Below are 19286 nucleotides of genomic sequence, written 5' to 3'. Positions count from 1 at the left end.
TGCACACAAAGCAGTGCTCTACCTACTCAGGTTGTAAAAAACAAATAAATGAATGAATGAAATGAAGTAAGAATACAGAGATGGTGGCAAAACAATGAGGTATTTCTGAAAGCAATGTGACTTGCTTAAAATAAACTACTCTAAAAATAAAGACAGCATTGCTTTTATTAAAAAAATAAATTCCACCAGATACATCACTGCTTTTTTACAGAGGTACATGAAAATCCAAGGGAGCACTGACACGGCCTCAGCACTAACCTGCCTTTGCTGGGAGCGGGGGACAGAAGGACACTGTTTACACTTCAATACAATGTGCTAATTTGAAATAACTGAACAGCTGATCCATACCTTAACAGCGTTCAACATTGCCATGGTATCCATAAATCAAGCAATTCATAGATTATTTTTGTGCAGTATAAACAGACAAGTTGCCTATGGCTGCAGTATTGCTTTGTATGCAAAATAGAGAATTCTGTTAAAAAATAAAACAGTGTAACCACTTTATACACAGACACATGTCTTTCTAGTAAGCTTCTGAAGTTCGATCCTAGATTTTAATGCATGCATAAGCAAACTGTGGAAAGGAAGCAGATGTTAAGAGAACTGCAATTAAAAATAGTCAGAGATGATTCTCAGTTTGCCTGTAGTTTCCTTGTCCCTCTATGCACAGTATAACCCCCACTCCAGAATTCATTCAACTGATAAGACACCATTTGAAACAAAAAAATAATTTAAAAGGAATTGAAATTTCAATCACTATTCTTGAGGCAGGTGGGGTGAGGTCAGGAAGCATCCCCTGACCTTTTCCACATGACATGTCCCTGGCAGGGATGCCAGGCAGCCAGCCAGCCGCGCTGCACCTCTGCCACCGGAAAACTCCGCGGCACGTGCAGAATTACGCAGCGGGTCCTGCCGGAGCTGCTTCCCACTGAAACACAGCCAGCCCTACGGGTTCATACCTTCGGAGCACCTGGGGAGGGAAGAGAGAGGGTAACAAAGAGCCAGGCTGCTGCAGATACCTGCCACAGGAAAAGAAGGGCTGCGGCAGGAAGAGAACCCGGCGGGGTCACAGCCATAGAGCCGAGCGCGGCCGGGCTGGCAGAGCCCCCCCTAGCCGGCTCCGGGACCCCTGCCACCGTGGGCACAGGGCACCTTCCCGTCTGGGAATGGCCACAGAGTCCCTCTGGGGAGAGGGAGAGCACGAGCTCAGCAGATTGAGTGTCTGAGGCTTCCCTGAGCCGTGCTGAACACTTGAAAAGATTATTTTTAATCTAGTCTAAGGGTAATACAGTGGAGATGGTGATGGGAGTTTTTAAAGGCAAATCCCAAACAAGCTCCAGTACACGTAAAAAAACAGGCATTTCCCAGCTCCTTGTGGCTCCCTACAGTCTGTTCAAGAAATACAGTTTTACCTTGCATCTCACACATCTTCAATTTTTAACTGTCAGGACAGAAGATTTAGGCACGTGCTGCTCCCCTTTCATCTCTGCGTTTTAAGAATTCTGGACAATTCACCAGAAATCACAGGGAGCAGTTCAGCATGGAAGTTTATCGTCCCTTTCTATCACCAGGTTTTTCTGATATTCCTGGGCTTTTGGAATATTCACAGGCCAATTCCAAACAAATCTTATATTTTCCATACCCACCCATCATGCACACAGAATCTGCACACTGTTACCAACATATATTAGGCCAAGATGAATCTGTCAAACACACAGGAAGTCACAGTAAGCATTATTTTTTCTGGAACATTGGTGGGTTTAATCTATATCTACAAAAATCACAGTGGGATCCAAGCTCTTCTCCCATTCACCCACAAAATCATGGTTTGAGAAGGAAGCAGCTCCGCACGTGAAGGTTTCACCCTGCAATCTCAGAATCCCAGACTGGTTTGGGTTGGAAGGGACCTTAAAGACCATTTCGTTTCAAACCCTGCCATGGGCAGGGACACCTTCCACTATCCCAGACTGCTCCAAGCCCCATCCAACCTGGCCTTGGACACTGCCAGGGATCCAGGGGCAGCCACAGCTTCTCTGGGCATCCTGTGCCAGGGTTCACTATGCTCACAGGGAAGAATTTCTCCCTAATATTTGTTATTAACAACAAATTTCCTTGCAATGGTCTTTGCAAAGACACAAGATTTTGATGTGCTGATCTTTGGGCTTTGCAAATTAAGAAACACACACAGACACAAACCACACAGCAAGCAAACAAACCAAGACATCCACAAGAAAGACTTTCTTTTCAAACAAAGATCTTCTTCCCTCAAAACCTCACGCTGGCTCTGTGCTGAACTTCTCTGCTGCTGGTAAGACACAAACAACCACTAAGGCTGGGATTCTGCTTACACTAAGGCTGTAAATAAGCTGAAATAAAAATAATTCCAGTTTCTCACAGCATAAGGCAGGAAAACTAAACGGAAATTACAAGGATGTAAAAATCCCCAAGATCAAAGCAGGGTCTGTGTGACAATATGTATGTTTATGCTGTGATGCTCAGTAGCTACTTACTCCAAACCAAGTGGTTCCGTTCAGTTACATATTTTAGCTGATTCCACAAGCAGGCCAGCACTGCCCAGATCACAAATGTGTACTTTTGGCCAAAGCTTTCAAAAGTATGGCTAGTGAGAAGATTACGTTCTGCAAGGCATGAAATCCCCATAATTCCATTTATCTCAGAAACTCATTAAGAGAGAGCCATCACCGTGGCTTTTAGGGAAATCCAGTCCATGGAATACAACTAAGAAGTACCAAGGGTGACAGTCCAGGGTGGAGGAGCAGCACTAGGAAGATCACTCAGGAAGATCTCAGGAAGATCACTCTACTCAGTGTCTCTTCCAGTAAGATGATTAACTATGTTAGTAATTAGTTGCTACTAGCTATATTACTAATAGGAGGAAAAAAACCCCAACCCACTGTAAATTAAATTTTAAAGAGAATGAACTGTCTGAAACTGAAGTTCTCTGCTTGTCATTAGAATCTGTCCTCAATTAAGGAATCCACAAGGTGGTTTTGTGCACAAATTGGGAAAATTTACAACTGTAGCACCCTTAGCTTATTGACAAATACAGCAGGACCATCTCCTGCCCAGCCTGGTTTGTGTTCCCAGCCCCACACTAGTGATTTGGCTCAGCTCCATCAGGTGCTGCAAGTCCTTTCCCTTCTCCTAAGAGTTCAGTGCCAGCAGCAATTGATGGTGCAAATGGCAGAGCCTGGATGCACATCCAATTCTCTCTATTGCAGTATTTCTGTCCTTAAAGAGATAAAACATCGACTTCATTCTTCAAAGTACCTTCCTAACTCTGGCTTCCTTTTTGCCTTTTCCACAATTAAACACAATAAAATCCTGTTAACAGTCTGCATTAACTGTATTTCATAAAGCTTTCTGAGCAAACAGCACCATTTAAAGATGAATTTCAATACAGATGAAATATTTTCATGTACTCTCAACCCTTTTGAGAAATATCAAGATTCACAAAAGTACAAAAATAAGTTATTAAAAAAATAATAATGAAAAAGGAAGTACTCCAAAATGTCTCCTGTGGGAATAACTCTGTATAGTTGTGCTAATTCTGTTTCAAGTTCTTCTCACCTAAATTTAGACAACTAAACATTAGTTTATTAGGCTAATGATTCAGGTTTCCTCTCTTTCCAAAGGAAATTAAGGAATTCTGGCAGCCGCAATTTATCCTGCCCTGGGACTGTGGACTAGCTCTCAAAACAGAAAAGTATCAAATGTAGAATTAAAATCTTGGCTTTGTCACCAAAAATCTGATGTATTAAACTTTAGTTACAACAGCACTTGGTTATAATACACTTTTTACTAAAAAATTCAAAGTCATTAGACACAAAACACTTTAAAACTATCTAATGTAGAGGTAACCCCTATAATACTTCAAGCTACTTTTAAAATTAAACGAATTTATCTATAGCAGTAGGAAACATGGTAACGAAAATTAAATACATTACCACCATTCTTCAATCAGTAGTTACAAAAAGGACAGACACATCACATAATTTTTGGATCAATACCAATTTGGTAAAGCAAGTTACAGTCTCTTGAACTTTTTGTTTCCCTTGCAATTTCTGAGGAGCACTTCCAGAGGAAAAGAGAATGGCACTACAGGCAGAACACAGGCTAAGAGGATGGACACTGAGAGCACCCCCAATTCTGCTGACATGTCCTCAATGAAATATTCTCTGCTGCAGAAACCTTCTTTGAAGAGTTTAGATCATCCCAGAGAAAAAGTGTTACAAGCAACAGCACCGGTGAGGTCCAAGAGCTCTTAGGCCTTTACCACACTTATGGAATGGATGATGGAAATAATCTGGACCGAGACAGTCATTGACAGAAAACCTTGACATTCGGGAGAGAAAACTTCCTGTAAGACTTATTTAGGGAAAGGCCAACATCAGTTGGAATGTCTGGAAAGAATGATGGGACACAAGAGTCATCAATGACAGAATCACAGGATAGTTTGGATTGGAAAGGACCTTAAAGATCATCCAGTTCCAACCCCAAATGAGAGAAAAGTTGAGATAACCACTTCAACAACATTGCGAGTGATTTCAGAATTAAATTCCACAATCCTAATCATGCAATGGGCCTTGAAGTGGGCACAGAGATGACTTAACTTTCTGTATTTTACACAATGTGAAAAGTCTTAACGTAAATGCCTGAGATCCATTATGCCCATTTTTTGAAAGAGAATTCAAAGATTCTGACATCAAATCATCCTTTGAGAGGTGCACAAGCCTTGGCAGAGAAATGTTTTCATCAACTTTGTACCATTCTGGAGTAATTCAGCAACAAAACTTTCTAAATGAGATGATCTCCTTCAATTCTCAGTTGCAGTCATGCAATACTAAAAATCTTTTGCAAACACCAGTTTTATTGATGTGGACACCCAAGTGTTCACCTGTTCACACCAAATTAATTTCCGAGAGAGAGCTCAAGTGTCAAATTTCAGCACAGCCCAAACTGTTCTTGCCTAGCCCAAGGGGTTATAGAGAATGGTTATAAATAAATCAACATTCCAGTCAAAACAATTAACTGTTCAAGACAATGATATTATACACAAATTAAAGTTGAATTGCCATAAATATTTTTATAAACTACATAAAAACATACTAGCAGACACCTTTCAAGTTAATATTGATCTTATGTAGTAAATTTGAAAGTTAAATATGCTAAATGTTTTCCTTAGCATATACAACAGTTTTGATTTAGGGGAGAAATTAACCTGCTCTAAAACAATTCAGCTACAAAAACTTACCAAAAACTATTAAAAATCAAATTATACAAACTTCTGTCAGTCTTAGACTGGCAAAAACTTTATTCCTTAGTTTGTTGCTCATTCATGGATTGAGTTAAAAGATGGTGACTGCTTATCCATGGGATTTGCAACATGCCAGTTTCAGTGTGTGCTTCTGGAATAATTGCAGAAGATTCTAATACTGAAAAGAACAATTCTGAAAACACCACCAATTGCTAAGCTCCTGTCTGAAGAAGTCATTAAATTAGTCTTTATTTCCTCCACACAAAGGAAAATAATTTTTATAAGAAATGCTTGTTATGCCTTAGGCACAAGACTTGGAAGAGTCCAAAATCATGACCTCCTGTAGAATGGGAACTGACCCACTATGGGGAAGAGAACTGGAATGTGCAGGTCTTCTGTGACCTCATTAATTATTAGGAGATCTCTGTGTGCTGGATTTACAATTTGCTAATCTCACTCTTCACAGGCTCCATCAGACTTTGGAGCAGCCCAGGATTCACTCCTCCCCACGTTCCTCAAGAACATCTTGGCACAAAACTGGCTTTGGGATGATGCCTCACTGGCAAGTTGTGTTTCCTCTTTCCTAACTTACCTGCCCAGGGCAACATCACTTTCCTGGATCATTCCTAAATTTTACTGAAGAAGTTCTCTGCTTCAGCAGGAGCAGAGAACGTTGTCAATGCCAACAGCACGGGAAGCTTTCCATAACCTACAGGGAGGGACATGTGGAGCAATAACTGATGGCGACTTCCAGACTTGGCACCCAGGGAATAATTAGCCAACAGACAGAGAAATTATTTTTCCTGATACCAATGAAGATGATATTGACTGGATGATACTTGTTATTCCTCAGTGGATAACTGACAAGCTTGAGAAGAAAAAAAACAATGTTCTCTTTTTCTTCAGGTGGCACCCAGGTAACTCTACAGATAAATGGAGCACGTCAAGGCAATGAGCACAGAGACCAGAGACATTAGGACAGACTGCACAACCTCTGAGCAACCTGCTCCAACACTTGACTGTCCTCATGGTGTAAAAGTGTTTCCTTATGTCCACTAACACTTCAGTCACTGGCAATGAAGTTTAATTCAAGATTTCTCAAGTTACCATCCTACATGCAGCCACTTCCCTTCAAATTTCTTGCAGCTAGCCAATATTTGATTCCCCCAAAGACCTGCACGTTTATGTACTATCTGTGAGCAATTCCACAAAATTCCTGGAGCCTGTAAATAAAGTGTTTGAAAGACACAGGTCTGAGAAAATCACAGATGATGTTCATTCCCTAGCTGCAGAGTAGTCAGACATCTACACAACTCACCCAGTGATACCCTGGGAGGTCATGTTCTGATTGGTAACAATTAGGTTCAGTGTAATCACAAGTTTCAAGTTCCCTGATACAAATCCAGCAATTAAACTTCTCTCTCATGCACCACTGGAAAACTTGAGCTTCTGCTCTTGTCTTTCCCAAGACTGGAGAATGGGAAAGCTTCTTCACCTTTGGGAAAAGGGAACTGGACAGCTCAGTCTTGTAGTGGGCGACGGACTCTTCCACCCAAGCACAAATGTGACATAACCTCATTCCCGGCAGAAAGCTTTCAACCAAACACTACATGTGTGCAAGAAAGAGGACTGGACTCGTAGCAAGATTATTTTCATCACTGCTTAAAATATTCACCCGTGGTTCCTTCACAGCTACAAAGTATTGGCCACAAGGAACCTTCCACTGGTTTAAGAGATTAAGTAACTCTTCAAGTAAAGTGGGACTTGACCATCTTGGAGGTGTTTTCCAACCTTAAGGTTTCTGTGATTCCAAATAGATGAGTACGGACATGTGCTTACATACCAAGAGGTGACAATGATGGCCCAAGTTGTGTCAACGAAGGACCAAGAGCTGGGATGTGCATGGCTAAAGGTACTGGCACAAGGGTTACAGGGAAGTCCTAAAAGGGCCATGGCTAATGGAAATCACACAAGGGTTACAGGCAAGTCCTGGGATGGCCATGGCTAACAGAAGTCACACGATGGTTACAGCCTGAGCACCCAAGAACTGGATGGTGCTGCCATCTTGACTCACTCTGGCCTGATATGGACAACTGAAATAAAGAGGAGCAGCAAGGACATCGTGCTTTAAACAAGGAGACGGACGATAACGACAGCTCCTGGTTAGCTGCAAGTTTATTATTTAAGTGATGCCAAGACGCTCATGGCGATGATGCCTGGACACTGTCCTGGGGGAGAGGAAGCTGAAGGGCCCCGAGGCCGGAGGGACAGCGCTGCCGGCCTGGGGCCAGGCAGCTCGTGCGGCTCGGTGCCCCCGGGACCCCCGGCGGGGCCGCGCCTCGCCCGCCGCATCCCGCCCCCGCCCGCGCCCCCCGCGCCCCCCACTCACCCTGCCGCGGGGGCCGGGCCCCTCCTCCTTGGCCTCCGCCATGTTGCGCCCCCCCTCAGCTGTCCCAGCCCGGGGCGAGGGGCCGGGGGTCACTCCCTCTCAGCCTCCCCCGCGCTCCGGGGGGCGGCGGCTCCGGGGGGCTCCGCGGCGCGGCGGGCAGGGCTGAGGGGGGGCCCGGCGGCTCCGCGAGGGCGGCGGGGGGGGGGGGTCGGACCCACCAGGCCGCGGCCGCTGCTCCCGGAGCTGCCCCAACCAGCCCAGCGCGGGGCCGCTCCGCGCATGCGTCGCGCGCCTGCGCGCGCCCGCGCAGGCGCGGCGGGGGCTCGGCGGGGCCGCGGGGTCGGGGGTGCCCCCGGGGCGGGGGGGGAACGCTCCGGGATCCCGCGGCGGGAGCGGCCCGGGAGCTCCGCGACCGTCACGGGGCTTCTAGTGGCGATAGCGGGGAGGTGACCTCGTGGTGTAGCTGGCGGAGCTGTCGCCGTGGCGGCAGGTGGTCGGTGGTTTCTTGGCTCCTCACACGCCGGCGGGCTGAGGGCCCGCGCAGCACGGCCAGGCCACAGCACCGCCCTCACCGCCCCCATGGCGCCCACCTCACCTGTTCTGCTTCTTGTGCCTCTGCTGCGTCATTCATTTTGAATTGAGTAATTTTTTACTGAATTTTAACAGTTGTTGGTACTGTTGTAAAATGTAGAATATGTAAAAATTTTCTTAAGGATGTTCTGTAGTGTTTGATCTGTGTGTGCTTTCAAGCCTCATCAACAAGAAGGGAGATTTTATCTGTGGAACAAATAGCATCTCACAAGCTCTAAGTGATGTCCAGGTGTTAGAAAAACAAGTTGTTGGTAGAGTTGCCTTGTTAAGGTTTAGGCCTGGACATGCTTCATGATCTCAGACCTAGAGGGAGTTTAACAAAGCTTGGGGAGAAGGATGTACCGCTGATGGTGGACACAGGGAATGCACAATTGATGGGCCACAAAGACATCTGGCAGAACTGCCAAGATAAGGAAGAAACTAATATACCCAACCTGGCAATTGTGCTGAATCAACTCCAACTGGGTAAAGGGTAATTCTGGCAGGGGGAGGTCACAACTGCCAACTCCTGGGCCACTGACCCAAGAAACCACCAACCCAAAGGAGGAGAAACACCAAGCATGACACTAATTATCAGGAGAAGCAAGAGGATCATTAACCAATAGAAGATAGAACACTAATTAAAAGAGAACTATGTAACTTCTATCCAATGAACACTGATGGCTTAGTAAGAAAACATTTGAAACTATGTGTGAGATACAGGTTGTTTAATTTTTTTATTGTGAGCAATGTCGGACATTCCCAGCACCCACAAGTTGATAAGGACAATGTGTTCCTGTCTCTTTAATAATTAAATAATTTATCTGCTAATTAAAACTTGGTCTTAAAGGAAATCTCCACTTCTCAGTTTATCTGATTTACACAATTAAAGGCTGGTGCTAAGCAGCAGCTGCATTTCAGTGGTGACTGAAATGATCCTTTTATAAACACTGTCCTTCAGCTGGCCTGAAATGCTGGATACAGAATATTGGGATTCATTTAGGAAATCCTGTCAGGTCTCTCTTAGAAATCATGGCATTCCAAGGACAGAGAGATAATGAATGTGATAATTTAATAATGCTTTTCACTTATGCAGTAATCCTCATCCTCAAATCTAAATTAAAAGAATCCTTATCCTGAAGTCTAAAATAATTCTAGTTGATGAGTCGTTTTGTAAAAGTTCTCAAAGCATTTGAAGTTTTTTAATGGCAAAAGATGTTACATGTGGACTGTGAGCCTAATGTGAAATTTTATAGTAATTTAAAAACAATTTTATCGTTAGATAGCTACAAATTAAAAGAAGGAATATTTTAATCTTTTTTAAATGCAAACAAAATACAGTAGCAATAAAAAATTTAATAGGGATTTATATTTAATTTTTTTAAGAATTAGGAATTCTAGAATATTCTCAATATAGGGCTGCACATTTCAGGGTTCCCCAGGTGCTGTGCACAAAAGGCCACTGTGAACACACAGGTGTCCCAAAAGCATCTGGGTCACAGCACACATATGCTGTGGACCAGCTGAAAATGCACAGATTTCTGAATGGGATTTTCTAGGAAGACAGAAAATAGAGAAATAAATTTACTACATAATAAATATAATAAAGAATAAATATTTTTTAATTTAACAAAAACGTTGAGAAATTCAAGTATGAGGAAGACCTTGAAAGACAAGTTTGGTTTAGGAATTAAGGTATCTAGGAAAATAAACTCGCTGTTTCTTTTTGCCCTCTGGTTTCTGAGGCATTGCAAAGGCTACCTTCACGTTTTCAGGCTGAAGTTTAGAAACTGTGTGTTTTTGTGTTGACTAAACCTCTGTTTTCAAGTAATCCCAGTGCCAAATGTGCAGCCACTCAGGATAACCTCAAATATCATGAGAACTCCAGTGGCATCACAAGACTCAATGAAACTACTCTAACTTCTTGGGGCTACATTGTAAATTTCCATAGTATCGTTTAAAATGAACTTGTTCAAGCATTCTAATAGGAACAGACATCTTTGTGTCATTGCGTGGTTCTCCTACATAGACTAGGGAGTGATGGAAATATGTGATCTTTCAACATCCAACAGAAAATGCTTTCAGACCACTATACAAAGTTGTACTAGTTTGAAAACAAAGTAGTGGGAGACACCAAGTCAGAATAACAATTTAATAGGAAAACAAAATAAAGGCAGAAAACACTGGTTCAAAGTGACAGTCAACATACAACCTGAGTCCCTGTTAGGCAGGGTGGTGGTAGCAGTCTGGTAGAATGGTGGCTGCAGTCCTCTGAAGCCGTGATCCTGTAGAAAAGGGGCTGCTCTTCCTCAGAAGGTCCAGTGGTGGCTGTGTAGCACCTGTCCTCTGGAAATCCAGTGGAAAGGTTGTCTCTGGTGTTCAGAATCTCAGATTATATCCAGGATGGAATGCTTGGTTCCTCCCTCTGGGTGGAGCATCTCACAATGGGGTCATGAGTCATGAGGCCAAGTGTTGATTAGGCTCATTAACAGAAAATAGTCCGGAGGGGGTTATCTCTGAGTCATGCAGCAGGACAATGATGGGCCATTAACAGCAAGATAGTCTGGGGGGAAGGAAGCAAGGAAACACTGCCCCACCTGATTTCAACGGCTCAGGAGGATGATAATAGAATACACTGCCACCAGGACAAAAGTATTCTGTGAGAAATAGATCCTGTCACTAGAACAGGTCATAAATCAGCTGTGTGCTGTTGAAATCTCTGCCTGCTGCAGGTTTGCTGATGCTGATGCTGTGATGGACAGACGAGGAGGTGACAGTGAGAGCCACCATTTAAAACCAGACCGACCCCGGTGTGGTCTGAGACATCCTAGCCCGTTCTCTGTAGGGTGTTGGAAGCAGAGCAGGACATTCTTCAGCTTGTTCAGACCTGGCTTACTCTTGACTCTTGGGTGTTGTTGGCTCAGCATTGGGGAGACCTGACTGTGGCTTTCCAGTACCTGAAGAGGACAACAGGAAAGATGGAGAGAGACCTGGAGTGACAGGACAAGGGGAAATAGCTTCCCACTGCCAGAGGCCAGGGTTAGATGGAATATTTGGAAGGAATTTTTCCCTGTGAGGGTCGGGAGGCCCTGGCACAGGGTGCCTAGGGAAGCCGTGGCTGTCCCTGGATCCCTGGCAGTGTCCAAGGCCAGGTTGGATGGGGCTTGGAGCAGTCTGGGATAGTGGAAGGTGTCCCTGCCTGTGGCAGGGTCTGGAACAAGATGGTCTTTAAGGTCCCTTCCAACCCAAACTATTCCATGATTCTGTGATTCTACATGAACTGTCTGTGTACTAATGTGGCTAAAAAAGACACTGCAGAATACATAGATAATGTGGTGATGACTCCTGCAGAACAGACCAAGATAAATGCCTGGATAAGGCAGGAAAAAGATAAGATTATTCCACACTATTGTTTTTGAATTGCTTTTTAATTCACCCCTAGAGTGCCCATATTCCAATCTGCTGCGCAATCCTGCGTGAGACTATTCCTCTTTAAACCAGTGACATTTAAAAAGAAACCATGAAACCCCCTCCACATGCAGGCTGCAGTTCAGTGAACTGGATGAATGATCTTTGCACATCCCCACGGGCATGCACAGCTGAATATAGATCACCCAGAAAACCTGCCAGCCGTACGGAGTAGGGCTGGGCACTCCTGAAAACCTGCCAGCCCTGTGGGTTGGGGCTGGGCACTCCTTGCCTCTGCTCCAGCGCAGGGTCTCTGCAGAGAATTCCAGCTGCAGGTGGAACAGCCCTGCTGTGTGTTTTGGGCCAAACACGAATTAATAACAACAAATAATCTTGTTTTCTTTCCAGTGAGCATCCAAATAGGACAGCTTTGGGAGATGGGCAGAGGAAAACATGGCTGTTGCAGATGTTGTACCCGCAAAGAATCATGAAATTGTTAATGTTGGAAAATACCCCTAGGATCACCAAGTCCAACCATCAACCCAGTACCACCACCACATTCACCACTAAACCATGGGCACTTCTTTGTCCTTGTTGTCACAGACTGAGAAGGGATGTGTAGATGAGCAGCTAGTGGCCTTTTCTGTCCCAGAGATGGGCAAAACTGTGGACACCTCTTAATTTTAGGTGCTCTCATACTGCCAACTCTTCCGAGGCAGGGCTGTAATGCTGTAAGAAAATACAGAGAATATTTCAGTGGAAAAACAATTGCAGTGGTGTCTCCCGTTGGACCCTGAGCAGAGGGGGCAGACCTGGGGGCAGTGAGGACGTGGGTTTGTGTCCCAGCTCAGGGGCTGCTCTGGCTTTGTCCCTCCACATGCTGGGTAGGATTTGCGTTTCCCTGGCGCTGGTGATGTCAGGGGCTGCCAGGACAAAGGGGAACAGGAGGCTTGGAAACAACAAGGATCAAGGAAAGAGAAAAGCCAAGTTTTTAAAAGCAAACACTTAGTCATAGAGACGTAGACGCAGGAGGGCTGGCAGGGGCCTATTTCCATCCTGAAACTCCCCCTCATTCCCAGACTTGCTCTGGCTGTGTTTGCTGTTGAGATAACATCCCCTTCCCCCACCACCCACAGACAACTGAAGGAGCAGCCGTTGAAAAAGGAAAAAAAAAAAGGCAGTTGCCTTGCTCTGCCTGCAGGAGAAATGTCAGGAAGTGTCTGGTGGTGGGTGGGATGAAAGGAGGAAGCTGAACTCTAAAGAGAATATTCTAGCTCTGCTCGTGCAAACAAATGCCCCTCTGTATTCTGCTTGATAGGAACATCCAGGAGCAGGTCCTCCTGCATGCAGGAGCGTGGAGTAACTTATGCACCTCTGAGGGATTTATTTGTACACACTGCATTACCCACAACACTCCATTAACTGGACGGGAAAAGATGGAAACAGCTCAGGAAAAGCACAAGCATCATCAATAATTAATAGTGCCTTCTTTTTAATACGAATGATCCAATATTAATTATGAAGTTAATTTCTGTTTGGATGGTTTGTGCATGTGTATGAAATTTGGACCAGGATTTGAGTTCAGTGCAATCAGGCTTTTATTCTAATTACAATAATTATAAATCTATTTTGCATCCTCTTTTTAAGTCTCAATAACACAGGCTTTTGTTTCCAAACATGCCAGACAGCAGTTTTTGCACACCAAATATGGCAGCTCTTAGCTCCTCAAAGTGAATCTGGTTATAAATACAAAAGAAATTGGTTTGATTCATTGTCACTGTGCAAATGTAAAAATAAACCCCAAACACAGGTCAAGATAAGTACTTTGGATTTCTAAAGTCACAGAGTCACCAGGGAGGAAGGAACTTAATTGCACACATCATGAAATATTTAAACAGACAGTGACCAACATACAGATGTGGGATGCAGACTTTTATAGCTAATTCTGTGTTACAAACAGCTGATGCTGCTCTGCGTCAGGGACTCTGTGTTTTTCTTACTCTGGAGCCTTAAAAATCATCAGTGCACAATTTTGAAGCTTTTTTTTTTTGTACTGGGTGATCTGTTGGGAAAAATTCTACAGCAGAAGAACAAAACCCAGACAGAGAACTGAGTTTCTTATTTAACTGTAGACCATCAGCTTGATGCCCTCTTGGGACATGAGTGCATCTCATCCACAGTTGGCAGGTGGAGGTTGCCATAAGAGCAAGCAGAACATTTCTCTTTGTTGCACTTGTTTTTCTTATACAGTCATTATCTATTTTCCAGCTATATTCGTGACTTGCTTGTGCTACCAGGACAGATTTATTGGAAAGTTTTTCTACCAGAAATCCAGTTTATAGTAACAGAAGTTTTGTAGCAGGTTCATGGCAGATTCTTCTGTTGAAGCAGAAGAGAGGAAATGTGAGTTTTCTCTTTGCTTTTGGGTCTTTCCTTTTGTTTTTCTATCTGCTCCTGTCTCCCTGAAGAAAATCCAAACTCCCACCCCAAGTAAACCTCTTCCTTGTGACAACCCCGTTGTCCTTTGGCAGTGGGAGAGTTCATGCTGGCACCAAGCTGTGCCCTCTGAGCCCCTGGAGTAAGATGGGGTGAGATCAGTAAAACCTGCACGAGACATTTCAGACTGCTTGCAGGCTCTGCTAGACATTGTAATACTGTGATGTTTAGAGAATATTTGCCGTAATAAGATGCCAAAACTAATTTTCAAAAAGGGAACTGTTAGACTTTTGCAAAATCTGATGGTGCTCAAGGTCTGGGATAGGTGTCAGGTTGTCAGACCAGTAATCCCCTGGGAAGTCTCTTCAAGTGCCTGATGCTACAGCAGGATTAATTTTATCTTTCTCTTCTAAGAGTCACTGAAGAATGACACAAATAACCTCTGGAGTTCTTGGGCCATTTGTGTTGTTTGGAGACCTCCTCTCAAATCGTTATTGGGAATTACTGCCCACTCACAAACTCTGGTTGCTGCTTTTTAATATCATCCTGAATTAATGCTGTGACTACATCACTTTTTCCAACTGCAGAATAAAACTGTTTATTTTAATATTTCCACCATTTTTGTGTTATGAAAAAAGAATGGTTTTAATTTTCTGTTCCCCTTTTTGTGAGAGTTTTTCATTTGGAAATAGCAATGGATTAAAAAATATATATACAGAGAAGATATTCCCAGGCTTTAGATTTTTGAGAAAGTCATGGCAGCCTGATGAAATACAGCATTGTGAGTCTACTCCCTTCTGCCCCACTGACATTCTGTGCGTAGCCAAACATTAACCAGAGCTCAGCTCAGAACTGCTGGGATTTTGCAGAGTTGATGTATATGTTTCCCTGTCTCTCTGTGAGATGGAAGAACAGGATTCTCTGTAACAGTTACATCCCATTCTTGCCACATATTTATTGTCACAGATAATAATAATAAAACCAGACTGGTTTGGATTGGAAGAGACCTTAAAGCCCATCCAATTCCACTCCCTGCCATGGGCAGGGACATCTCCCACTATCCCAGGTTGCTCCAAGCCCCGTCCAACCTGGCCTTGGACACTTGCAGGGATGGGGCAGCCACAGCTGCTCTGGGCACCCTGTGCCCACCCCCACAAGCGAGAATTTCTTCCATATATCAAACTCAATTTCCCCTCTTCAGTGGGAAGCCATTCCCCCTTGTCCTGTTCCTGATGCAGAGTCCCTCTCCAGCTTTCCTAGAGGCCCCTGCAGATTCTGGAAGGTGCTGTGAGGTCTCCAAACAACCTTCTCTTCTTCAGCTGAACAGCCCCAGCTCTCCCAGGCTGTCTCCACAGGGAAGGTGCTCCAGTCCCTTTATTAAGTTCATGTCCCTCCTCTAGATTTCCTCCACCACTTTCATGTTCCCCTTATGTTGGGTGCACCAAAACTGGATGCAGTATTCCAGGGCAGTCTGACCAGAGAGGAGAAGAGGGAGAGAATCCCCTCCCTCAACCTGCTGGCCTTGATCCTTTGGATGCAGCCCAGGGCACAGCTGGCTTTCTGGACTGCATCTAAAGGACCATGGCCAGTAGGTGACAAAATACAACAGTTTTAAATTCTCTTAATTGAAGAAATACAAAATCAAATTCTTTATGGTAGAAAACCATAGAAAATTAGATTCTCTTAATAGATGACATGGATACTGTTAACTGTAGGGCAGTGGGATAAATTCTAGTTACGTCTATCTCATTTCTCTCCACAGCTCAAGGGCATGTCTGGATTGACAGCTTTGTCGTACAACTGTGCTGAGTGTTCCTGCATAGCAGTGAGCATCCTTAACTCCAATTAACATCACTGGGAATGGAGGGCTCTTGCAGCCTCTTGGAAGACAGTCTTGGCATGCTCAACTGTCCAAGGATCACTCTGCCCATTGGCAGTGCAGCTACTGCTGAGAGAGGAGACACAGGCAGCAAGAGGAGAGAAAGACCAGTTTATCCAGATGGTATGATCTTGTCAAGTCACAGAACTTCCCAATCTCAGAGCTCTCTATTTTTAAGCCTATAGGCATATTTGTCATGGTATAGAGGGAAAACCTGTTGGAGAGCAGATTTAATCTGTGTTCAAGGAGAGGTGAAAACAGTGCTGGAGGGAGAGGAGAACCCTCATCACTGAGTGCCCAGGAAAGCTGCTGTGAGCTGAAGAGCGACTGCAGCAGCTCTTGGCCACTCCTGCCATCCTGCCTCAGCTTTGGGTACCAGGCGATGCTGTTGGCGTTTTGCTTCTTCTTTTATTCTCGCAAAGATGATATTTCTTCATGACACCGTGGTGAGTTCCAGAATGATGAAATGTTCTGCAGGAATCCCTATTCTTCCAGGCAGCAGGGCAAGGACTCTGCACCTTCTGGATGCCTCCCTGCTCTGCTCTCCCTTCCCACTCCTCTCTTTGCTTCCTGATTCTTAAAATTCCTGAGCACCTCTAGTTCTGGGACATACTGGAATTTGTGCACACAGCCCTTAAACTGTTTTCTTCTTGGTCAAAATTGTCCAGGGAGTGCCCAGGGAGTGCAGACACGGCACCTCCTCACAACATTTAATTGCTTCTTCAGTGAAAAGGGATGTTAGTGAGATTTGTGTTTGTTTGTACTTGGGACACTTACAGAACCTCATGGGGTAATTATTCCTAATTAGCAGCTTGGACACACGCTGCTCCTTCCTCCTACAATCTGCAATTAATAATACAGAGATAATTCAGATTTCTCCTTGCCAGTCTTGTGTTTATGTTTATAAGAGGAGGAAACAGTTTAGGAAAAAAATTATCTAAATCAATCACCTGCTGAGCTCCACACAGGGATTACCTGAGGATTATCCTGTGCTCGTGGCAGCTGAGACATTCAGAACTTTGGGCACCTCTGTGTCAGCCTGATTCCCTCTGTCATATTCCTCTAAGGCTGCTACAGGTCTTTTCCTTATTAGTCATGGACTGCTTCTTACCATGGCTTAATTCAATTTCTAGATCAGTTGCACAGTATGAAAAATCTTCAGAAGTAGTAACACTAGTGTTATTTTAAAATAGATTAATATTTTGAGGGCAAGAAAGGTCTGGAGTTCTTCCGCTTTTGCTTCTCTCAATGGCCCCTATTAAACTGAACTAATGTACGTATGCACTGAACACCCCGATAAATAGATCAATGTGAAGGATGGAGAAATACTTCAACTCCTACCCCAGGTGTCACAGAGAATTTTCAGTCTCAGATGTGTTTGTTTACAGTGGAACATACTGGGGATAACATCCCAAGCTTTCTTCCTCAGTGTTTGTTTTTATATGAAACCAGCAAGCTGCCCAGCATGAACACTTACAAAACAGGTGATTGTTAACAGAGGTTGTTTTTACTTCAAGTCCTGCTCAGGCACCAGTTTTTCTTTGATTTGAAGACCAGGATAAACACTCATATTGCAGTTGCAAAACGTGGACTCTTACCCTGGCCTCTACTAGATCTGGAGAAATTCAAAGCCACTTTGTGGACTTCAGATAAATTCTACGGATTTTTGTTGTACAGATTTTTTCATAGAGTCATAGAATCACAGAATATCTCAAGTTAGAAGCAACCCAGAGGGATCATCGAGTCCAACTCCTGGTCCTGCCCAGACACCCCAACAATCCCACCCTGTGCCTGGGAGCATTGTCCAAATGCTCCTGGAGCTCTGGCAGCCTTGGGGTAGTGACCATTCCCTGGGGAGCCTGGGCAGTGCCCCACCTGCCTCCGGGGGAAGAACTTTTCCTAATAATCAACCTAACATCCCCCTGTCACAACTCCAGCCCTTCCCTTGGTCCCGTCCCCGGTCACACAGAGCAGAGATCAGAGCTGCCCCTCCCTTCTTCTGTTCTGATTTTTGTCATGCAGATTTTTGCAGAATTAGGAGTAGAATTATACTCTTTATTTCCTTTGAAGAAAGATAAAAATTTGTAGCTCCCTAAAATACAGTTCACTTATACTTAAGACACAACAAAGGCAAACTCAACCCTTTTCCACTCAATATTACTTGTTTCCTGAAGAGACAGAACCAGACGTGACAGCACGGCAATGCCAGTTGTTTGTGTGTGATAAGAGCCAGTCCCAAATTTGTTCTTGCAGTGATTTAACCTCTGAGACACCTCGTGGTGGAAATACTCACTGCCGGCAGCAGGGCCACGGCCAGAATCCATTTTAAAACAACGTGGAGTTTCCATTCTACAGTGCTTGGAAGTGGCTGAAGTCCCACAGCCACTACACCACTGATTCGGGGCCAGGATTAATCTGTGGCTCCTTTTTGTTTAAAAAATATAAACCATAGGGAATTTTTTGTTGTTGTTGTTGCTCTCCTGCAAGGAAAGCCTGGGAGAATTGGGATTGCTCAGCTTGCAGAAAATAAGACTTTGGGAAGACCTAATTCTTTCCAGTACCTGAAGGAGCTGGCAAGAAAGATGGAGAGAGACAATTTACAAGAGCCTGGAGTGACAGGACAAAGGGGAATGGATTCCCACTGCCAGAGGGCAGGGCTAGGTGGATATTGGGAAGGAATTTTTCCCTGTGAGGGTGAGGAGGCCCTGGCACAGGGTGCTCAGAGCAGCTGTGGCTGTCCCTGGATCCCTGGCAGTGCCCAAGGCCAGGCTGGGCAGGGCTTGGAGCCACCTGGGATAGGTGTCCCTGCCCGTGGTAGCGGCTGGAACAGGATGGGCTTTAAGGTCCCTTCCAACCCAAACTATTCCATGATTCCATGAAGAATGAAACTGGCCTTTGACCTCCCCAGGGTATCAGAAATATTTATGAGATTGATGATGTTGTATCACAGCACTGCCACAGCTCCAGGTCTGTGCAATTAACATGGGACTTTCCCTTGGGTTTCTCACGGGGTTTGTTTTTTGTATTTTTCAGACCTGAAACTGAATGTGAAACATCCTTGGGAGCTTGAGAGGGGGATGGACTGACACACTGGTGAAGGGAAGGTATAAAAACGTCGTGCTGGAATCACGTTGTGTCTCCCGCGCGGCACTGCTGAAACCAGGGACACTAAAGAGATGGAATGTGCTTTTGGCCTGTTTTCTGTAATGGAACATGGAGTGTCGGGACTGCAACCACTATGGACTTGGGTACAGCTGCTTTATTTTTCACCTCAGAACGCACCGGGTACATTTTGGGAAATTTCCGTCGATTTTGTTCGCACCAAG

The 19286-nt window shown here is 44.5% G+C and overlaps 1 protein-coding gene across 4 annotated transcripts in view; it reads right to left on the bottom strand.

The window, feature by feature from the left end:
* LOC309581772 (zinc finger MYM-type protein 4-like) overlaps nt 1–7909 on the bottom strand; it is a 39580-nt gene extending 31671 nt beyond the window's left edge. For 3 of the 4 annotated variants that reach the window (XM_082296541.1, XM_082296543.1, XM_082296544.1), the window contains exon 1: nt 7668–7909. In XM_082296541.1, the coding sequence (XP_082152667.1) occupies nt 7668–7709 (42 nt within the window). In that variant the 5' untranslated portion in view covers nt 7710–7909. The remainder of the gene's footprint in view (nt 1–7667) is intronic. The other variant, XM_082296542.1, reaches the window with a different exon arrangement.
* Between the last annotated feature and the right edge of the window lie 11377 nt (nt 7910–19286).

This window comes from Coloeus monedula (genome assembly GCF_965178545.1).
Source record: "Coloeus monedula genome assembly, chromosome: 24".
NCBI lineage: Eukaryota > Metazoa > Chordata > Aves > Passeriformes > Corvidae > Coloeus > Coloeus monedula.
The sequence above is the reverse complement of the archived record's forward strand: the minus strand, read 5'-3'. Positions and strand labels throughout refer to the sequence as shown.